Source organism: Taudactylus pleione, unplaced genomic scaffold (assembly GCF_031769625.1).
Source record: "Taudactylus pleione unplaced genomic scaffold, aTauple2 ptg000389l, whole genome shotgun sequence".
NCBI classification, from domain to species: domain Eukaryota; kingdom Metazoa; phylum Chordata; class Amphibia; order Anura; family Myobatrachidae; genus Taudactylus; species Taudactylus pleione.
This window is the reverse complement of record NW_028284790.1, coordinates 2,474,853-2,498,593: the sequence shown is the minus strand read 5'-3', so window position 1 is coordinate 2,498,593 and position 23,741 is coordinate 2,474,853. Positions and strand designations below refer to the sequence as shown.

At 42.9% G+C, this 23,741-nt stretch overlaps 1 protein-coding gene across 7 annotated transcripts in view; it reads right to left on the bottom strand.

Annotated features, from left to right (window-relative positions):
• INPP4B (inositol polyphosphate-4-phosphatase type II B) overlaps nucleotides 1-23,741 on the bottom strand; it is an 813,539-nt gene that overhangs the window by 25,166 nt on the left and 764,632 nt on the right. For 5 of the 7 annotated variants that reach the window (XM_088445787.1, XM_088445790.1, XM_088445788.1 and 2 more), the window contains 2 exons: nucleotides 18,941-19,053; nucleotides 2,305-2,459 (listed from right to left, as the gene is read on the bottom strand). In XM_088445787.1, the coding sequence (XP_088301913.1) occupies nucleotides 2,305-2,459; nucleotides 18,941-19,053 (268 nt within the window). The remainder of the gene's footprint in view (nucleotides 1-2,304; nucleotides 2,460-18,940; nucleotides 19,054-23,741) is intronic. The other 2 variants (XR_015869683.1, XR_015869684.1) reach the window with 1 other exon arrangement.

The window sequence follows — 23,741 nt, the reverse complement described above, 5'->3', positions numbered from 1 at the left end:
ATGAATGGTACATTTTAACATGATAATTCCAATAGTTAATTTTCTTTTATCAGGAAAAAGGGGCTAGTCCTGATCTACATTACTGTAACAAGTTAGAGAATATGAGAAACTGTAAATCTGCACTACAAAAGCTGTCACAATTACAAGTACTCCATATGATCAAGGTTATTATTGATGTTCAAACAGAATACTGACATTACTGTAGTTGTTACATAACTGTCCTTCTCTGTATTTTCAAAATGTAATGTTTGAATGAACAATTACACGAAGAATAAGATGGATGAATACTGTTTTTACAATATAAAACAGGCCCTGTCTTTTGATTATAATTTGAACCAATATTGGTTTTTATTCACTGTGATTTTTTGTTTTAATACTACAATATATTGTTTTGTTTTTAGAACCTCGAGGATCTGAAAGAGGCAACTGCATTTATACCATCATAGACCAACCCCTATTGTGCAATCCACTGGTTTCTAGCTTGAAAAAGGCTACAGTTGTAGCTGAAATGCGTTGATGCTCTCATACCAAGTTTTCCTGGGAACTCTCTCTTCAATATATCCGCTGAGCTTCCATCAGAAGCCACTGACTATTCTCTGAATTTACTGGCAAGTCAATCCCCATTGCTGGGTTACTGCTGAGACAGAGACAGGTCCCTACAACGGAGTAAGCACACATGGTTTTCTGACTGTGGATCACCCCCCGCTGGCTCATTACACCGCCAATTACACAGAGAAGGGAGCCACCTGCCGTTCCAGCGGCACCTCGCTGCTCCACTGGGATTACCACAGGGACGATGATCAGCCTTAACCACGGAGCAGGTCCAACTTGCCGCTTGACTGCCGGGCATTAATTTGCCCTCTCACTTAATCGGCTGCCCAGGAATAAATGCCGAATGTGAGTGCTATTTTCCTGTACATCCAGCTATCCCACTTACCGTGTTGATTCATCCACTGGTACAGTACTGGTCACAGCCAGCCAGCGCTAATACTATCATTATTGCACTAACTAAAGTGTTATATATGGGACTGTCACATTTCAATCAGCCAAGGTGTCCTTATAAAAGTCTATGATTTAAAGAATGTAAGCTCTTTCGAGCAGGGCCCTCTACCCTCTTGTGCTTTTCCCTACTGTAATTTAATTTATCTCTTACTAGCCACTAGGGCAACCAACACTTGGCTGCTTATGCGGGCGTTAATGTCACTAATATAGCAATGTTTATCCATGTCCTGTATTGTATTGTATTGTAAGTCAATGGTTACTTTTTTGTCTATGTACTTTGTAAGGTGCTGCGGAACACTTGTGGCGCCATATAAATAAATGATAATAATAATAATAATAATATGATTGGACTTTCCTCTAACATTATGGCTGCAATGTGATTCACTGACTGAGTTCCTTATCAACACCACAGCTTATTATCAATTATTGTGACGGATATATCTCTACCCATACTGAATAACATCTATAGAGAGAGTTGCAAATTAATGACAGACACTTGAATCTGTCCACCTAGGAATGCTTTAAGAACTCTATATTTTTGGATACTATACCAATCACTTGGGTTTTTTTACTACAGTTTAATTGTTTATGTACAACAGTTTTTATGTTGCAATTTGTATCTGGCTATTGGGATACACATTTTTTCATGAGTCTGATCAACTCCATTTGTTTCAGATACTCATTGTTTTTTAATTATATGTTTATGCTTTATTTTTCTTTGTTTTTTATTTCAAAGTGTAATAAAACACAATTTATATTTATATATGTGTTATCATCTCATGTTCCTGCATAAGTATTAGAGCACAGTTTACCTACTTTTTGTTTTTGCTAGTGAGTTTGACAATCACCTCTTACTTTTACTGTTGCATTGATATTTGGTCCCTCTGCTTGATTAGCGCTAGGTGTATATGTGCTTGCTCTGGCTACATGATGCCATATTGAAGCAATGAGACTCAAAAGTAGCGGAGTTGACGGGATCCGGAAAAGTACAGTGCTATCTCAGGAGTCCAAGGCAGCTCCCAGAAATTCAAGAGTCTTCAAGACATTCCGGGTAAGAAGTACTACAGTTACAAAACTGAGCTACTATATTGCCTGATAATCATGTTCTCTGAACATTTTTACGGACCTCCTCCATAAAGTCCTAGTCCGATGCTGAGCAGGCTGGTCTCAGGACCGTAAGGGAGGGGAATGTTTTTTTTATACTTTGTTTCAATGTAATACAAATGAGCCTGGAAGAAGGTTGCCCTACTAATTGGGTCAAATAACAGGAGTGCTAGAACAAATACATCTATCCATACACACCTTCTCATGCAGTCAAGGGCCTTGATGAAGTAGTCCTTGTGAAGGTCATGTTCATCTCTCAAGATTGAGCACTGCTCCAAAGTGACTGACATAGATGTCCGGTCCTTGGCACTTTTGCAGCAAGTAAATCGAACCCCATTCATTTTTCGGCAAATCTATTGACATTAAAAAATATATATTTTTGTTTAGAATTTTGGAGATGCAAATGCAATCAAAAGTTTAGATTGTAAAAGTATAATATGTCAACATTTCAAAATGGCCTTCAAACACATTTTATAGTAGAAAAATGCCTGTGTATATTTGCTATGCTTTCTTCCAGAGACAATGTACATGTATGTTGTGTGGAATAAGTTAGTAAGCCATTGGAAAGCCACAGGAAATATAATTATTATAATGAGTATATATATGTATATATACAGTATGTATATATATATATATATATATATATATATACACACATATATATATATATATATATATATTACACACACATAAATGAATACACAGTGGCCACTTTATTAGGTGCACCTACATACTTATTGATGCAGATATTGATGGAAATATCTAATCAGCTAGTTACTGTATGTAGCAAAAACGCAATGGACAAGAGTATGCAGATGGTCAAGAATGTCAGTTGCTATTCAGAAAAACACAAGAATGAAGAAGAAATGTGATTTAAGTGATTCATTTAAAGTATAGCCATGGGGAATTAATTTGAGCCATGGACAAAGGTCCCAATGAGAATGAAGTACTTGGATGATTACAGAACGTGCCATAATTTCATAGTATGTTTGAACTTAAGTGTGGTATATTCAATAATTTATGCCTGAAAGACATGCAAATAATGCATAGATAAAACAATAGTATACAGCCCTTATAAAGAAGGTAAAAGAATGTTGCCATGTGGCAAATAACTGTAGCAAATCAGGGCATGTGAATTATTCCTGCAGGGACAACACCAGCCATAGTATGGCTGCCACACATGTTTCTTAAGTAGGAGACAGCCAGCTGGTCAGTCAGATATCAGGCCTCTGTACTGCCCCAGATAGATACAAGAAGCGAGGATCATTAGATAGGTTTGCAGTACACAAACTTTGGTATGTATTCATGCTCTGTACTATTTGCTATTTTCTGAAGTCATCTCTGTATGGGGAAACCAGGTGTCAGACACTACTGACCTCCTTACTTAATTTTCTCTAGTTCCTGTTTTTAAATGACCAAACATCAATGCACATTGTTCTGTGATATACGCAGGGTAAACGCATTAGCATGTTTTCTGGAAGACTACAGAATTCACCACCCAAGAATTTATTAAACTGTTTATTTGAAAAGCAGTTAGAGTACATTTGTTTGGGCCATTTTACTTACAAGAATATAGATTTATAGATTTTATTATCACCAACAACTATGGGGTACAGTCAGGTGCATAAATATTGGCAGAATTTTCATATTTTGGCCTCTATTCACCACCACAATGGCTTTGAAATTAAACAAACAAGATGTGCTTTAACTGCAGACTTTCAGATTTAATTTGAGGGTAATTACATCAAAATCATGTGAACAGTGTAGGAATTACAACGGTTTCTATATGTGCCTCCCACTTTTTAAGGGGCCAAACTTAATCGGACTAGCAACTCAAAAGCTATTTCATGGACAGGTGTGGGCTATTCCCTCGTTATTTCATTATCAATTAAGCAGGGAAAAGGTCTGGAGTTGATTCTAGGTGTGACATTTGCATTTGGAATCAGTTGCTGTCGACTCTCAATATGAGATCCAAAGAGCTGTCACTATCAGTGAAGCAAGAAATCATTAGGCTAACAAATCAAAACAAACCCATCAGAGAGATAGCAAAAACATTAGGTGTGGCCAAATCAAAAGAACGCACCGGAGAGCTCAGCAACACCAAAAGACACGGAAGACCACGGAAAACAACTGTGGTGGATGACAGAAGAATTATTTCCCTGGTGAAGAAAAACCCCTTCACAACAGTTGGCCAAATCAAGAACACTCTCCAGGAGGTAGGTGTATATGTGTCAAAGTCAACAATCAAGAGAAGACCTCACAAGAGTGAATATAGAGGGTTCACCACAAGATGTAAACCATTGGTGAACCACAAAAACAGGAAGACCAGATTAGAGTTTGCCAAACAACATCTAAAAAAGCCATTACAGTTCTGGAACAACATCCTATGGACAGATGAGACAAAGATCAACTTGTACCAGAGTGATGGGAAGAGAAGAGTATGGAGAAGGAAAGTAACTGCTCTGTGAAGCATGGTGGTGGTAGTGTCATGGCGTGGGCATTTATGGCTGCCAATGGAACTGGTTCCCTTGTATTTATTGATGATGTGACTGCTGACAAAAGCAGCAGAATGAATTCTGAAGTGTTTCGGGCAATATTATATGCTCATATTCAGTCAAATTCTTCAGAACTCATTGGACGGCGCTTCACAGTGCAGATGGACAATGACCCGAAGCATACTGCAAAAGCAACCAAAGAGTTTTTAAGGCTAAAAAGTGGAATGTTATGCAATGGCCAAGTCAATCCCCTGACCTGAATCCGGTTGAACATGCATTTCACTTGATGAAGACAAAACTGAAGGGAAAATCCCCGGAAAGCAGGAACTGAAGACATTTGCAGTAGAGGCCTGGCAGAGCATCACCAGGGATGAAACCCAGTGTCTGGTGATGTCTATGCGTTCCATACTTCAGGCTGTAATTGCCTGCAAAGGATTTGCAACAAAATATTAAAAAGTGAAAGTTAGATTTAGGATTGTTTAGTTTGTCCCATTACTTTTGGCCCCTTAAAAAGTGGGAGGCACATATAGAAACCGGTGTAATTCCTACACCGTTCACCTGATTTGGATGTAATTACCCTCAAATTAAATCTGAAAGTCTGCAGTTAAAGCACATCTTGTTTCATTTCAAAGCCATTGTGGTGGTGAATAGAGGCCAAAATATGAAAATTCTGTCAATGTCCCAAAATTTATGCACCTGACTGTGTATGCAATAGCATGGGAGTTGAAGGCAATCGGGAAATGTACGCGATTAAGCATGTAGTTTTAAAGCGGTAATTATTTAAAAGGCAAAACCAGGTTGCTTTTGACATTTAAAGAATTGGGATAGGTTCTTGGAAGGTAGAGATTGCATAAAGAAGCAGCTCCTGCGAGCATTCACCTGTAAGGTTTCTTAAGGAGCTTAGTTTAGTCATTGCTAGACCATTTCATTTAATCTTTAAGAATTACATTACAGCATGTACAACAGCACCACAAGATTAGCACAAACCAGGCAGTGTATTTATGACTTAATCATAAGGAGCAAATTACTCGCCAGTTAGCACCAATTACATGGAAGCTACTTGATTTTTAATGAAAGGTTCAAATACAAGACTCCTACTGAGCTTGCAGTTAACTTTGACAGACTTCTGTGCTGGGGGGAATTATACTGGAGCACAATGAATTCATCCCACCTATGAACTAGTGTGGTGGTAACTTTTACAGTAATAAAAAAAATCACCAAAGAAAGGAAGGCCGACAGTATATAGTAATACACCAGAAAATGTGATCATGCGCAGTGGCTTATCAAATTGCATAGAAGAAACCTATTTTCTATTGTCATTCATTGCGTTGATAGAAAGTGTTTTTCTGGGCTAGTTGTCAAAAATAATCACTGGGGCACATGAGCTTCCCTGAAACATTGGCCATCAGCAGTAAGGATACACTTAGTGGCCAGCCGGGTAACACAGTCTCGGGTATCCAGGTGCAGATTTGTTAAAAATAAATACTACTAATAATAATAAATGGAAACATTTTCTAAAATAATATTTTAATACAGTTAGAAGAAAAAACAATGCTTTATTTGAGGGTTACAGTATGGGTGCTACAGGTAGAGGAACCCCTCCGATTAACAATGATAAATACCCTGCGATAGCAATCGCATCCTGATTGTTTTCATAAAATTAGGGCGAATCTCTTGATCCAGCAAAATCAGCAATTTTTCTCTCCACCGGCATTAAAGAATAAAAAAGGAGGTGACGCAACTAGCACCGGTTTGAGAAAAACATGTAAACAAAACTGATGGAGTTGATCTTAGCCAAGTAGATGGCTCAGGATTGCCAAATTAGACATATAGGTAATGTGAAGAGACTGGAGAGTAGATGTTTTACAGGCGCTTCAATTCATAAAATAGTCAGTAATACGGAATCTTTGTAAAATGTATGGAAAACTGTTTTTAGAATAAAAATGATCACACTAAAACAGGGCTCCACAAAACCCGGGGGCCAGGCAACCCCCTGCCGCCGCTAGTGTAGTGCAGACTGCGAGCACCTCCAGCCGCAGCTGTGTGTTTGTTATAGCAGCTGATTAGAGTCAGACAGACTCTCATTGGCTGCTGCGTCCACAGAGGGAGCCAACTGAGCTCACTCAAGAGCTTCGCCTACCGGCTCCCCCCGCAGCAGTTGATGGGAGAGACGTCATGACGTCTCTCGCATCCCATAGTGCAGAGCGAGAGCGGGCCCGGAGGAGTGGACAGCGGCAGTCGTCGGCAGGAGCGGGGATCAGGTAAGTTGTGGGGTTTTTTGTGTGTGTAAGGGGCACTGCATATGGGGGGTGGTTGCTGCAGGGGGCTCTGCACAGGGGGGGTGGCCGCTACTGGGGACACTATATTGGGGGGCCGCTACTGGGGCACTGTACAGGGTGGGGCCGCAACTAGGGGTAATGCATAGTGGGGACTACTACTGGGGTAACTGCATAGGGGGGACTACTACTGGGGGCAATGCATAGGGGGGGACTACTACTGGGGGCAATGCATAGGGGGAACCACTTCTGAGGGCACTGATTAAAGGGGCACTAAATAGGGGGGCACTGTATATGGGGTCCACTACTGGGGGCACTGCATAGCGGGGGTGGCCGCTACTGGAGGCACTGTATGGGGAAGTGGGCGTTACTGGGACACTGTTTAAGGGGGAGTGCTACTAGGGCACTGTATAGGGGGGCGCTACTAAGGGCAATGCATAGTAGGAACTACTACTGGGGGCACTGTATAAGGGGGACTACTACTACTGGGGGCTATACATAGGGGGAACCACTTCTGGGGGCACTGTACAAGCGGCACTGTTAATGGGGCACTACTGGGGGCACTGTATATGGGGCACTATTGTGGGCACTGCATTGGGGTGCCCAAAGCATATTCTTGCACCTGGGCCCACCACTCTCTAGTTCAGCCACCGCCTGCGGTGGCATTGCTTGTTAAGGGTTTTTCGGCTGTGGAGGGGTGGTCTTTCTGTGGGTTGGTTGTCTGGAGAGGGGAGTTAGCTGCTCAGTATTGTGGCTGTGGGAGGGTGGTTACCTGGGGTACCCAGTTAGTGGTGTGGCCATGGGGTTTGGTTGCCGGGGCATGGGTGCTCAGTAATTCTGCCCCGGGGGAAGGGGGGGTATGTCTCCTACACTTTCATCCTGGTTCCTAGATTTTAGAAACATTTGTCAAGCCCTGCATTAATACCCATTTTCCAACAAAATCCCTGAGTTGGCTCCGTTTACACTGCACTCGAGTGCAGTGGAACTCTTCTGCTGAAATTCGGATTTACCCATGCTGTAAACGGGACCTGGTACGTCCGACTTAGGTTACCTGTTTACACTGCCCCTTATTTTTTTGGGACCTCTTTCCACTGAGTTGCGACCTGGGCAGACCCAGCAATAATCCAGGTTATTGCGGCAGTGGAAAAAGGGGATTTTTCTCTTACTCATTGCAACTTCAGTGAACCATGAATACAAATTAGATTCAGTATCATAAAAAAGTTAATTATTCTGAATAAATACATATCTCAATATGTGGAAAACTTCATTTTAAGAATGGAGTAGTAGGATTTATTTTCTTGCTCATTACAATCTCAATGAACCACAGTATAAATTGTGTCCTTAACGTTGAACAGGGATATTATAAAACAAAGTTTTAGAACAATGGGGGTGATTCAGCAGAGGACACAGTAGCTATCGCAGCTGCTATGCCGCATGCATTCGCGGCGGCGGCCATCTTTAGTGAGTCTAATTGTTGCTCTATAGTCTATGACGTCAAGCGGCCATTTTGCACAACAGATAACCAGAGACGAATTAAATGAAAACTAGAGGGATAGAAATCACAGCAAAAATGGCCGCTTGACGTCATAGACTATAGAGCAACAATTAGACTCACCAAAGATGGCCGCTGCCGCGAATGGAGTCCTAAGCACAAACTACAGAGCCTATATCACATTGAGGAACTGTAGAGATACAGGCGCCAACAATCCTTAATGGATGTCCTCAGATTCCTGCACATTTGTACATGCATTGAGCATGCGCAAATATGATACCCGGAAATGCGGCTCTTACACCGCACACCGGAGTTCTGAACTGATAATTGGTATCCCTATATAACAGGAGAATGGACAACAGCAGACATTTGCCCTTGAAAAAGTCCCTTTTAGGGACGAAACGCGTTGGGCAACAGTGACTTTACCCATTTGTTTTATTATATCCCATTCATGTTGTACTTTGTGCATTGCTTTGTAGTTTGTAACTGGAGTTACATTAAAATTACTTTATTATTCACTAGCCTCAGTATCCATATCTCACATACCCCTCACTCACATGCATGCATGCACCGGAGGACATGTGGAGGAGTGACGGACCAGTAGAGGAACACTGTTTGGTAAGTACAATTTCTTACCTATACCACACTGCAATATAGTGTCACTGTCACTCTGACACTGCATTCATATCCCCTGAGGTGACGTGAGCTGACGGAAGGAGGAACAACACGAATAACAAGCAAGGCGATCTTATTACTGAACACCCAGCTGCAAGTTTTTGCCCACCAAGCCATAATCTGACTGGTCAAGCACCATCATCACTACACACCAAGTCCATATAGGGACTTTTGACATACATTGAATATTCAGCCACAAGTTATTGCCTACCAGCTTTCTAAAACAGACATTTCTTTTTGTTTGGGACATTGTATTAGTTTCACCAAGTTCCAGCCTCAAGTTTTTGCCGACCAGTCATCTTATATATCACTCATATTAACTTTACCGTATTGGAATCTTTAGGTAGTTACACATACTGCCTGATCTAACCCACTCACCACAGAGCGCTTCCCTCCTTTTTTATGTTGTTGTAACCCACTCATCATGCCTACAACTAACTTAAGGTATACCTATTTATCTCTGATAAAAGAGTACCCACTAAAAAGAGAATAATCTCACTCTACCAGTCATGGAGTTGCTGGTTAACATGACTAAAGAATCTTCAGCTACCCCAATGACCAGATATAATAGTAATAGTACAGTAGAAGTATACATTAGAATAGAAGGCCTGCATAATCACCTAGGGGTGTGAACAACCCCAGCCAGACCACAGACTAAATAGTGATTCTAACCAGGTCAATAACACAAGAAAAACCTTATTAGTATCCCTATCTACAAGGAGGACCTCCCCCTACCCCAGCAACAGAATGAGAATGGACAAGCCAGGTATCAGTTCTTATATATCCCTGCCATTGTAGAGTATAAGCATGGTATGAAAGCACAGTGGAATCTCAAAGCAAACAAAGTAAATATCACATTTTAAGGGTTTAATTGAACTCTTCTAGGTGGAAAAGCAAGAATAGGGCATTTGGAGCTCACCTCTTTACTTGAACAAACTTTGCTCTATTCTTCTTGACCTCAACTGAGAAGTCAGTAAAGACAGCCACCTGCTGATGTTAAAATCCAATATGTACCCTACACCCTAGCCAATTGAAGGATATCATCTCTGTCCTTGTAATGCATCACCTTGGATAAAAGTGCTTGGAAAAGCTCCAGGAGGGCCTGCTGCGTTGGTATCCTATATGCCCATTCCATTGCAAATTGACCCCTAAAGGCCAAAAAAGCGAACATTGTTACAGTGTAGATGACCCTCAATGTTGGATATCTTGAATGCAGCCATCTGAGACTCAAATGAAGCCCACTATCCCTTCTTAGTTGCCGTAGAATATTCTTGCATAGAGATATGGGTTTATGTCTCACTCACCTATTTACAGATTGTTTGAAAATCCTGGTGTAGTAAGGAGACATTATTTTGGACTTTACCAATTTTGTCATATAGGTGTTCAGATGTGGTCAGATAGTGGTCGGTCCCCCTGGTTCCCTGGGTTTGGTGAAATTGGCTGAGGAAGCAGACCTACAGTAGCTCTTTGAAACATATTACAGCAGTTGAAGTGAGACACTTTTTATCCTTGTATTTTATGGGGGGTTTTGTGCTCAGTTTTTGTGTGTTTATGTTTACTCAGCTGACTGTCCTTGCCATTTTGTGATACCTTGTGATTGGTTTTGGCAAGTTTTTGCCCACCAAGCCATAATCTGACTGGTCAAGCACCATCATCACTACACACCAAGTCCATATATGGACTTTTGACATACATTGAATATTCAGCCACAAGTTAATGCCTACCAGCTTTCTAAAACAGACATTTCTTTTTGTTTGGGACATTGTATTAGTTTCACCAAGTTCCAGCCTCAAGTTTTTGCCGACCAGTCATCTTATATATCACTCATACTGTATTAACTTTACCGTATTGGAATCTTTAGGTAGTTACACATACTGCCTGATCTAACCCACTCACCATAGAGCGCTTCCCTCCTTTTTTATGTTGTTGTATCTATTTTGGAAACCATAGGACATTCCCTGAAGTAGCAGCTAGTGGTGCCACATATACCCTCTTCTGGAGCGCTAACCGCCATTCCTGTTTAGTATCATGATGAGTGGGTTAAGTTGTCTGAGGGGCACCATGGGATATGTACTATGTAGTGTTATCCTAACAAAATTCTTGAGTTTACTGTGGAGATGTTGCCCATAGCAACCAATCAATTCTACTTAACATTTATGTAGCAGCTTCTGGAAGATAATAACTAGAATCTGATTGGTTGCTATGGGCAAACAAAAAATATGGTATTTGCTCAAATCAGCTAGAATGACATACCACAGGTGCTTGTAAAGGGCGGGGTTTACACTGAGCACAGAAAAAAGGGATTTTCCCTGGAGGGAAAATCCCTTTTTTCTGTGGTTGCTATGGACAACATCTCCACTTCTAAAAACCCGCACTAGTAAATATATCCCTCAATGTTGTGAAAAAAATTGCACTTGTCTATTCTCCTATATTAGCTGTGCGTCAATGTCAATGGTGGTGGTGAGTAATTCTGCAGTGGGGGAATTACATCTGTGTGACTAGAATAGCATTACACCATCTTTGGTTCTATAATAGACTAGGAAGTACAACCTTGATATTATGTGTTTATTTGAAACACACCACATGGGGAGTTACGTTCTAACTTTACCGTAAAATGAGTAGGTAGGACTGATCATGGAGCACATCCTAATTCCAGGGATGTTTCATTCCTATTAACTAGAGCTTAAAAATTGGCCTGGAGTATGAGCAAATTGACTCACTTGGACATTATGTCTTCATGAGGGCAGTGGTACACTTTACCCCCCACAGGGGGCCCCCTGTGCCTGAAAGCTCCACCCTCTCCTCTAATATTAGGTTCCAGACCGTACCCTTGAATTATAGATTGATTTTACGCCAGCCATCACAACCGTCATACAGTATATTGACTTGCACCAGCCCCATGAGATACAACAAAAACAGCCTTCCTTACTACGTACACATGACTCACATGGAGCTTTTGATATATGCCCATGACATGCCCACAAGTCAGGGCGGATCGGTGTGATTGCATTGTTGCATCCAATTGCTGTCCTTAGATGCCTACTTTCAGGGAAAGACAGATCCGGGCAAGTTACGTCTGACAGAATGTGACGGAAAAATATACAAAAATTTGCATCTGCAAATGCAAAAACTCACCATTTGCATCAGTGCACAGAGATCCATCTAGAATCAGTCCCTCTATGTCTGAAGACCTGATATAGTCTTAAACCCTAAACCAGGCAAGGATCATATGTACCCCAAGACTTATAGGCCTACTGTATATCGCTCCTGTTTACAAATGTTAAAATTCTTGCAGTGGTTCTCGCTAAAGCTGTCTGTCTCTAAGATGATTTTCGGAAATGAGACATGGTTTATGCCTGATAAATGTACCCTATTCTAATCTCAGGCGTACGTACAAATTCTAAGTACAGACACAACCATTACAACTTTATTACAAGTATAGATATGTATCATCACTGGTATGGGCAAAAAAAAGAGCGAGGGCCAAGCTGGGTACTCTTCTTAATTGGCTGGTGGCCTAGACATCTCTAATTTTAGAATCTATTATTTGGCAGCTCAATTGACACTGCTACTTGAATAGCTTAAAGAGCCCCAGGGGTGGCTCTTGGGCATTTTATGGGCTAGCAGATGGACTTCTCTCAGGGACCTTTGCAGGTGCCTACGATGTGTGGAGAGGTACAGATGTGTCCACTTACTTCCTTGCACGTTGAACAGCTCTTCTAGTCGCACCATGCCACACAGTTGTATAAGACCTCTAGAGCCAAGGAGAGGATCTGCCACCAATATCAGCCATCCACTGTTCCCTTAGTGATAGATGTTCACACTGGTACTTAGGTGGCCATCTGGACTTAAGCCTCCAGCAGTAAAGGCTTACACAACTGACAAGAGACCTCAGAATTGTTGGCTGGAGACACGGTAAGGCTGAGAAGTGGCAGTCCAACCACTGCAGGAACTAACTGGAGTGAAGCTGCAGGCAGAATGTAACTAGCACAGGAACGATGGAAAAGATACACTAGCAGCGTCAAGTGGTGATGGTGTCAGGTGCGTCTAGGGACTATGGTGCGACTGGTTCACTAGGCATGTAGCAGCTAAACACCAGGTGAAAAGTCACTAGCTATGGAGCAGGAGTGACCGGGACTGTGGTACTGCAGGATCTCAGGCTATGATACGACTGACATTAAATACCGGTGTGGCTGAGCCGTGGGCTGTGGAGCGGCTGGATCATGGTCTGGAGTTACCAGGCTGCAGGATGACTGGACTGAAAGCTATGATGCAGCTATGCCACAGCTGAGGTATGACAAGTAGGCTGTCACTGTTGCGGCTTAGTCCGCAGACTGGAGCGACTGGTCCGTGGACAGTGATGCGGACTAAGCTGTGGACTGTGGAACAACAGAGCAAGAATAGTGTGGGTGGGCCACTGGCTGACATAGCAGGTTAGAGTCTGAAGTGCTGCTATTCTATCGGCTGAAGTTTGACAGGCAGGTGGACGCTGATGCGACTTTGACTGCAGGCTGGAGCGACAGGTCCATGGACGGTGATGTGGCCTATGCCGTGTACTGTGGAACAACAGAATAAGGCACTATAATGTGGCTGGGGCAGAAACAAAGGCTTGGGTGCGGTAATGCTGCGGGCTGAGGACAGGAAGGCCCAGTTGCATGACACCAGGAATCACAGCAGATGACACCAGGGCGACCTCAGGCCAGGAAAGCTGGTTCAGGAAACAGGTAACAATGAGTTACGTCAGAGGAACTACAGAGCAAGGACTGGCTAAAACACAGGCTTCTGAGTACAGGGAAAAACACATACTCCGGAAGTTAGGCAATATCACCGGCAGGAAGTGTAGGGCTGGCTGTAACTCAACAGAAGCAGGGACCAATGACAGCAAACACTGCAGAGCGCCTCCCTAATGAATGGTTTACAGCTGTGAGCTGCACACAGACTGACAGAAAGAAATGCAGCTATGAGCTGCACAAACACAGAGTTCCAGCAGAATCGGTATGATTTACCGCCGGACACCTGTCCAGCGGTTGGAATCCTGACAGTGGAGGCCCGACATGGGTGAAAATCCCTATTGTCCCTAAGGTAAGTATTGACTAACCTAATTCCCTCCTCTAACCCTAACCCTCCCCTTAGGGGTGCCTAACCCTAACCTTCCCCCCAGGTGCCTAACCCTAATCCCCCCTCTAAGTGCCTAAACCTAACCCCCCCTACCCTGCCGCCTAAGTCCCCCAGGGGTTGCCTAACCCTAAGTCCCCCCCCCCAGGGGTGCACAACCATAACCCCCCTTCCTCTAGCCTAAACCTAACCTCCCAAGGGGTGCCTAACCCTAAGTCTTCCCCGGGAGCCCTAAACCTAACCCTCCCCCCACGTGGCTATACACTAACATCGGATTCCAATGTGCATCCCTACGCTGAACCTGTAGGCGGACTCCAGCCACCACTCCTCCACCGTGAAGTGCTCCCTCTCCAGAGTGATGTTCCCACTCAGCTACACGCCCTCAGTGAACAGTAGGTACCTCCCATGGAAGTCAGCGCAGTTCTCGGACAGGGGCACCACAGCGAGGAAGCTCAATAGGAAGACCAGGAAAAACTAGTATATTGTGCAAAGAGAACATTGCTCATCGCCATGTTTGACAGCCAGGGGTGGGTGCGCATGGAGGCTGCGGAAATATGCACAGGTGCCCCAAGCCCTGGGGACATGCTGCTGATAATGCTTATGGTAGTTGCAATATTAATCTCTCATCCATGATCCTCCTGCCCTTCCCAGCACATACCAGTGGCCATGCCCCAGTCAGTTGTAGGGCAGCAGCTTGGGGGGTTGTGGTGACACTGGTGAGATGCAGGGGGCAGGATTGAGAAGGAGGGGGTTGTGGTGAGATGCAGGGGGCTGTTGTAAGTGACAGGAGTGAAAAGCAGGGGCCTGTGGTGAGATGCAAGGGGCTGTAGTGAATATAGGATGCTTGGGTGAATGCAGGGGGCAGGAGTGAGAAGCAGGAGGCTGTGGTGACATGCAGGGGACTGTGGTGACATGGCATAGGTTATGAGATACAGGGGACTGTGGTGACATGGCATAGGTTATGAGATGCAGGGGACTGTGGTGACATGGCATAGGTTATGAGATGCAGGGGACTGTGGTGACATGGCATAGGTTATGAGATGCAGGGAACTGTGGTGACATGGCATAGGTTATGAGATGCAGGGGACTGTGGTGACATGGCATAGGTTATGAGATGCAGGGGACTGTGGTGACATGGCATAGGTTATGAGATGCAGGGGGCTGTGGTGACATGGCATAGGTTATGAGATGCAGGGGACTGTGGTGACATGGCATAGTTTATGAGATGCAGGAGACTGTGGTGACATGGCATAGGTCATGAGATGCAGGGGACTGGGGTGACATGGCATAGGTTATGAGATGCAGGGGGCTGTGGTGACATGGCATAGGTTATGAGATGCAGGGGACTGTGGTGACATGGCATAGTTTATGAGATGCAGGGGACTGTGGTGACATGGCATAGGTTATGAGATGCAGGGGACTGGGGTGACATGGCATAGGTTGTGAGATGCAGGGGACTGTGGTGACATGGCATAGGTTATGAGATGCAGGGGACTGTGGTGACATGGCATAGGTTATGAGATGCAGGGGACTGTGGTGACATGGCATAGGCTATGAGATGCAGGGGACTGTGGTGACATGGCATAGGTCATGAGATGCAGGGGACTGGGGTGACATGGCATAGGTTATGAGATGCAGGGGGCTGTGGTGACATGGCATAGGTTATGAGATGCAGGGGACTGTGGTGACATGGCATAGTTTATGAGATGCAGGGGACTGTGGTGACATGGCATAGGTTATGAGATGCAGGGGACTGGGGTGACATGGCATAGGTTATGAGATGCAGGGGACTGGGGTGACATGGCATAGGTTGTGAGATGCAGGGGGCTGTGGCGAGTTGAAATTGCTCACGTGCGAAGATGGGGCAGGTCGCTAGTAAAACATATGAAAATTATATTAAAGATAAATTGGAACAAAAAGTCATACAACAATAAATTGTAACAAATAAATCATAATAAAAAGGTACACTGCATTGTAACCCAGTACTTGTGGATACTGGAATAGGAAGAGAAAGGACGAAACAATGTGAGATTTTAACTATATGAAAGGTGTTTTGGATAAGATTAATAGAATTTAAGGTATTTTTACATTTTATGTTTTTAGACCACAGTTTATTCCTTTTTATAATTTTTTTCTCAGCATTCCTTTTATTTATTTTTACTACAGTTGCTGAACAGTCAGGTTAAATGCTATGCAAAAAAGTAATAACTGGCTGACAACATTTTGCTCTGAAAGCAGAGTTTGCACTGATCCCATCAGCAATTGTGGTATTGGAATGGACACATGAAGAATAGCAACAGAATGGAATACAGCAGTGCACAATTCATCTAAGCACAAAAGACTTTCTGGATCAGCAGGTTGAAATTGAGTGGCCAAAACAAAATAGTGTCAGAGCTGACTGGGCAGCTGACCAAATCAAAGACTCTGCCAGAAGTACATGGACACAATGCTGAGTTAGACTGTCAATAGAACAACCATGTAGTGATTTAGAGTCCGTGAGATCCAAAATCATCCATTCTTTTAAGTGTACTGTAAATGGAGTCCTTTTGTCATGTCTTCACGAAGATCAATTGAATTTGTACTAAGACAATTTATACAGGTGGGAGGCTTGAGAACAGGAACCCAATAAAATGCAAACATATTCTACTTGAGAAAATTAGGCACTTTCATGAATGAAGTATATGTTTAATCTATTATACATTTTATTCACACTTTCCATAATATAGCAATTTAGCAAATATTTTTTAGACCAATTTAGCTAAATTCTATTTTAAACTTTGTGTATTAAAATGGGCTATATATGCAATGGGAATAATTCAATTGTGTGCACTTGTACTACAGATATGTATAGTGTATCATCAGCAACTAATGTATACCTATTAATGTACAGACAGAACTGCCTAGCCCTAGGACATTATTTATTTGCACTGTAGCATATGATATAGGGAACAAAATCAGGCCCATAATTACTTTTTTTACAATTAATACTAAATACACCCTTAACTAGTAGCTGTAATACAATATTCCTGTTCTAATCCTTCTCCATTTTGACTTGAGACTGGGATACAAAGGAGAACAATATACATGAACTGCAACTGTAATACCGGGTACACATTAGACCATATGTCGTCCAGGTCCGGCGGATCTGATGACATATCGTCCACATTGGGCAGTGTATACCCGCTATGTCACTGATGATGCGTGCTTCTGCGCGTCGTCACCACCATCAGCGCAGAAGCACCACCATCAGGTCCAATGGGCGATATAGTCAGCGAATGCAGCATAGCTCCTGCAGTTGCGCCGTTGTTCCCGGCATCGGCAAGTGTGTACGCATTTGCCGATGCCGGAACCCCGTCGGGTCGTTAACGAGGTCAGTACACACTAGACTTCGTCTAGTGTGTACCGGCCTTAACTGCCACTCTTGAACCTCTTGAACAGTGATGGAATGATAAATCAGTTGTATGCTACCATTTTGTTTTTTTTATCTTAGGAACCTAAGTGCCAGTACTACTTTTTTTAGGGGCCCCTAAAAAAGATTTTCCCAATTAAGTGTACAAATCTGACAATCAAGAGCCCCTAAAAACAGATTATGGGTCCCCCACTTTGTGTCCTGTGCTGAATGTAGCGCACATGTTATATTTACAGTCTTAAGATCTAAATCATTTCCTCTAATATCAGTGAAAATTGGACCAGGCATCAGCCGTAGATGTATCTCTAGTAAAGCAATTACTATGTATACAGATATGTTTGTATGTACACCAGCAATAAATATTACCAAGGCACATTGAGAAGTTTCATTACTTACATATAGGTATACACACACACAGAGACAACATGACAAAGCTTGGCATGATGCCAATATTAAACTAATTCTAATATTGAAAGTAGGGCTCTAATAAACCAAGTGATTGCAGAGTAAAAACTGTGAATAGAAACATGTAACTGTGCCTCTGTAGCTGGGCTGTTTATTATTCATATAACATTATTTCCTGAAGGCAAAAATGCCACAATGTATATACAGTATGTTATGTTAATATTTGCAAGATTATTGATGTAAAACAATGTTTCCAGGTCATTACTATGGTCACCACAGTCAATTTATTAGGGGATGCTTTATAGTTCATTCTTGAAAATTGCAATTATAATCATTTGAGCATTCCTTAATGTGGCAACAAATCTAACTGCAATTAACAAGATTTCACGGCTGAATGCCAGAACATATTTAAAAACAAATCTGAAATTCAGTGGCAGTTTTAGGGTCACTTGGGCACAGACACCACTCTGTTGAAACTCAATTACATTTTCTTAACTGTGTGGATATACAAAATAACCCATACTAAGGTCACAGGTGATTACATGAAATCATTTATCAAATGTGAAAAATTATATTAAGAACTTAAAATACACTGACAATTTTTTTTGTTTTAATTCTGCTTATTAAAGTTATCTGAAAAGACTGTAATAGAGAAGCATCACTTATGTGCACAAGACTTGGGGGTCCATTTACTAAGTCTTGGATGGAGATAAAGTGAATGGGATAAAGTACCAGCCAATCAGCTCCTAACTGCCATGTCACAGACTGTATTTAAAAAATTAGGAGCTGGTTTGCTGACACTTTATCTCCAGGCCAAGGCTTAGTAAATTGACCCCATAGACACCTGGTGGCTCCCCATTTGTTGCTGAGCATGCTTAAGCCTGATTCTAGTTCAGTCATACTTGGATAGCCACCTGCCGTCTAGCCCTTTGGAAAAATGATTTTGAAGATGTGCAACAAAACTTACAGTAGCCGCCAACCACATGATCTCTACATTCTTCCTTTTTTTGGCATAAGTGTTTTGGTGAAGGTTTTCAAGGAGCTCCTTTAGGTCACTTTGATCCTGGAATAACTGTGGACCTGAAAGCAGCAAATGGACATATAACTCACAGGATCAATGTTCTCTTGCACTTCTTAATGTAAGACTGATTACAGAGGTATGAGGGTTGCCATTTTCTCTACAGAGGTTATACGGCAACTGTATCTGACAACATTTTATAGCAACATAATTCATGACAGAAGCATCATGAATCTAACCAACAGAATCAATCTCATTTAAAAAGAGAAATAAAGTGAATATATAACAATAAGCGGCAATCAGATGGATGCAATGATTTGAGACATTATACAGTGATGGTAATATGACTAATATTTATCCATACAGCATGTATGGTATACAGGTATACACAGTGGTCACATGTTATGGGCAAAGACACATTTCTTGCAAGTCTGATTTTCCTTGAACTTCCGTTTGACCCCCTTCATGCTGGGTTGAAATGTACTGCGTATAACACTGTCCATGCAAAATCACTTTCTGCAATTATACTATAGCAGTTGTTCATGATACAACACAATCACTTTTAATGTGCTTTTTCTGCACCTACAAATATTGAAGCGAGACAAAAGCTTTTTGCAAACTATCCACTATATAGGGAAATAGAAACATTTATTTCTAGATCAGGAAATCATCAGACTGTGAAAGCATTTTATTTCAGTCTATCATGCTGATGAATTTAACTAGGACATTTCAATGATTTATTCTTAAGAGAAACAGTGGTACTCATAGCCATCAAAGAATGAGCATTCGCTGCATGTCAAAATTTAATTACTTCTCCACAGTGGCGTAAGTTCATCCCAGATGCTCGGAGGCAAGTTATAATTTGGTGCCCCCGTCACAGCCCCTGACATTGTAATGCCGGACGTGTCACACTGACATAATATGAGGAGCAGCGACACCAATGAGTGGGGACAGGTTATAGGTAGACCGAGGCGACAGCTGATGGTCTGACATGGAGCTCTCCACTAGTGTATGGTGGCTTCTCAGGTGCCGGGAAGAGCTGCCATGAATTGGACGGTCGTGACGGTACACTCCGGGTTACAGCCCTAAGTGTGGTGAATATATTGTGGACAATGGAGGAGGTGACCCTTCAGTGCTGGCGCCTGGCTGCGGGCGCCGCCATTGTCTCCCATAGTTCTGCCCCTGCTTCTCCAATTTAATTAACTTTAATGCACTGTATATATAATAGGGATGTGCAGGCTCGGATAGGTTCGAGTTTGCACGTTGATGACGTTTAGCCTCTTTCTGAGTTCCGTTTTTTTGGAGGGAAAAATCAGAACTCAACGTGCAAACTCGAACCTATCCGAGCCTGCACATCCCTAATATATAATCTATCTGTGCTTTGTTTCAGTGTAAATATATCCTGTACCACTTACTGGTCCAAAACAGATTCCTTTATCTACACTGCCTTGTCACTCACATGAACATTTCACTGGTCTATTATAGTATGGTGTACTGAACATAAAACATTCTGCACTTAATGGCTACAGAAAGATCAATGATCACTATAGTTATAGGTGTCCTACCTACATACACCATGCAGATCAATGACCTCTTTAGTAATACCATAACTGCATTCATCATGTGGATCAACAGTGTCTATAGTGATAGGTGTCCTAGTTGCATTCACCGTGTGGGTCACTGATCTCTATAGTAATAGAGCTGCATACGCCATATGGATCACTGATCTCTATAGTAATAGGTGTCCTAGCTGCATACGCCATATGGATCACTGATCTCTATAGTAATAGGTGTTCCTAGTTGCATACGCCATATGGATCACTGATCTCTATAGTAATAGGTGTCCTAGCTGCATAATCCATGCAGATCACTGATCTCTATAGTAATAGTGTCCTATCTGCATACGCCATGCGGATCACTGATCTCTATAGTAATAGGTGTCCTATCTGCATACCCCATGTCACCTCCTGTTGGTATTCCGGCACCGGTCTTCTTGCCAGGTAGTGGCATCAGGGCGCCGAGATTTCTTCAGCTGGGATGTCGGTATAATAACTACATCTCAGTGGCACTACTGGGGGCACTGCATAGGGGGCACCGTATAAGGGTGCACTACATGGGGCACTGTATAAGGGTGCACTACTGGGGGCACTGAATAAGGGGCACTACAGGGGGCACTGCTACTGGGGACAATGTATAAGAGGCACTACTACAGTGGGCATTGCAAAAGGGGCAATACTATTGGGGGCATTAAGGTGCATATGGAATGGAGTGACGAGAAACGGTGGTGTGTCATGTAATTTTTCAGTGGCCATGCCCTTGTGGCATGTGGCCACACCAACTTTTTCGTCACCTGTCTTATGTGCATATACTTCAGCGGGGGGCTTTGTTTTTTAAGTTGCCCTGGGCTCTAAATACCCTAGTTACGCCACTGGTGTTATGGGAGTGTCGTGGGCACGTCAGTGAAATTGGTTGTGTACATAGATGCAAAGCCACTCACATAGGAGGCCATGGACTAATGGAGAAAAGGCAACTTCCATAGGGTTGGTGCAAGCTTTGATGGTGCCACTGATGGTGCATCTAAAGATGCACCAATTGGTATTTTGGTATTTCAGCACTTGCAGGTGTGGTGTCTCAGTTCTTGCACATTTGGACGTACGGCAATTACCTAAAGTGGCAGACAGACGACCGCCAATTGACATCGCCATGGCCGTGCCATACAATTCACATTCCTATGTTTCTCTAAAATGAGCACACACCCAATCATACAGATGATCTGAGACAGGATTGGATATGTGCTCTCTCTGTAGGTAGACAGCTATGATTAAGTGTCGATCTGTGTATCCTAATGGTTATTCCCCATAGGCGGAAAATTAACCATCATGAAACCAGTGACGGAGAACCATGTTTGGTTATACCTGCTATGGGACTCGGACGGTGAGTGGCTGGCCAATAGGGCAGAGGGGTGCTAGCCTATAGGTCATTTTATACTTTATTTTTAATAATGTTGTGCCTTAAACAAAGTTTGTGTACATTAAACCATCAAAAATCAAAGGTTTCACTATCTCAGTCTTGCTTAAAATATTCCGTATTTCGGAATGTTCCGCATTTCGGAATATTTGGATATGGGAGATTCAACCTGTATATCACAAAACATATGCTATAAAGAGTTTATCCCAAAAGATGTGCCTGTGTGATGTAGTATTATTATTATTATTGTGCACACTATTGTCGATTAGGGGTTTGGTATGAAATACCGGTGGCCGGAAGCCCGACTGCTGAAGATCCCGATGGAGGCTGGTAAGTATATTATCCCTCCCCTGTCCCCCCTCTAACCCTAACCATCCTTCTAGGTGGTGCCTAACCCTAATCTTCCCTGGGGGTGTCTGACCCTAACCCCCTCCCCCGGGGGTGCCTAACCCTAACCACCCCCACCTGGTGGTTCCGAACCCCAACCCCCCCCTTCCTGCACTCTAAACCTAACCCTTCCAGTGGGGGGGTGCCTAACCCTAACCCCCCCTCCCCAAAGCCTAACCCTCCCAAGGGGTGCCTAACTCTAATTTCCCCCAGGGGGTGCCTAAACCTAAACCCCCCCCCCTCCCAGAGGAAACGCACATACTTACCCAGTCTGGACGGTCGGTAATCCGGCAGCTCGGAATGCTGAGGCTGGTATCCTGATCTCCTTCGGGATATCGGCATCGGCATATGACATTAGTCTAAGACTGCACACTAGCTGTCTGTCACCCAGAATAAACAAACTACACTTTACAGTAGAGTTATTCTGTCTTGTAAGCTAAAGTTCAGTTGTATTGGCAAATGTATATTTTTTTATCTAACATATGTAACTGAAGAAATTCATTTAAAAAAAGGCCTTTTAGTATACTACAGTCGTAGTTATATGCTATACTAAAGCTTATTGATTTTGGGGTATTTTTGCTTACAGATGTGTCCACGAACACCCATCCTCAAATCTCACCAAATAGCCCTATTTGATGCGCCATGGACTATGACTAAGCCACTCCATGCGTCCCTCCGCACAGTTTTCTATCAAATATGCATTTTATTTGCATCACTGAAGTGACAAAAGTACAATGTACAGGTACCCTGGATACTGGCATTGCACGCAGCAGCTGTATGAGACTCGAACACTAACCTAGGTGAAAAGGCTAAATACTGAGGGCCGATACCATTGAGCCGCGCCATGTAGCTTTGTGCATAAGTTGCAACTTTATACCAACTCCATTGCAACAAAAATACTAATCCTAAATGCCCATGTGTCACTGACTCTAAATTCAGAAATAAGTACAAAAGTCCATGAATCACCTGTGGCGGAGCGTCTAAGTTGAGTCATATGGAGCAAAAAGGATAGGTGTATGAGGACACATCTGTACCAAGGATCGTAACTAGTGGTGGGCGAAAAGTGCTGCTGCCCAGGGATGCCAATGGGGAGGAGTAATTACTGATTACCTGGGCACAGGCTTGTTGGAGTTGCCTGGATGAGTCCAAGGTCGACTGCAGCATGTGGCAACAGGCAGAGCATTTTATATATTTTTATTTAAATTGTGAGGAAGCGTGGCCAAACCTGATTGGCATCGCCATGCCCCCTTGTCAGCTCTCAACGACCCTGCCGCCACCCAGAGCACAATGGAGATGCTGTCACTGACCCGTGTGCTCAGCATCTCCTCCTATTGCCGGTGTGATGTCATGACATCACATATTCGGGGGCAGGGCCAGCAAAAGGTACCCCATCAAC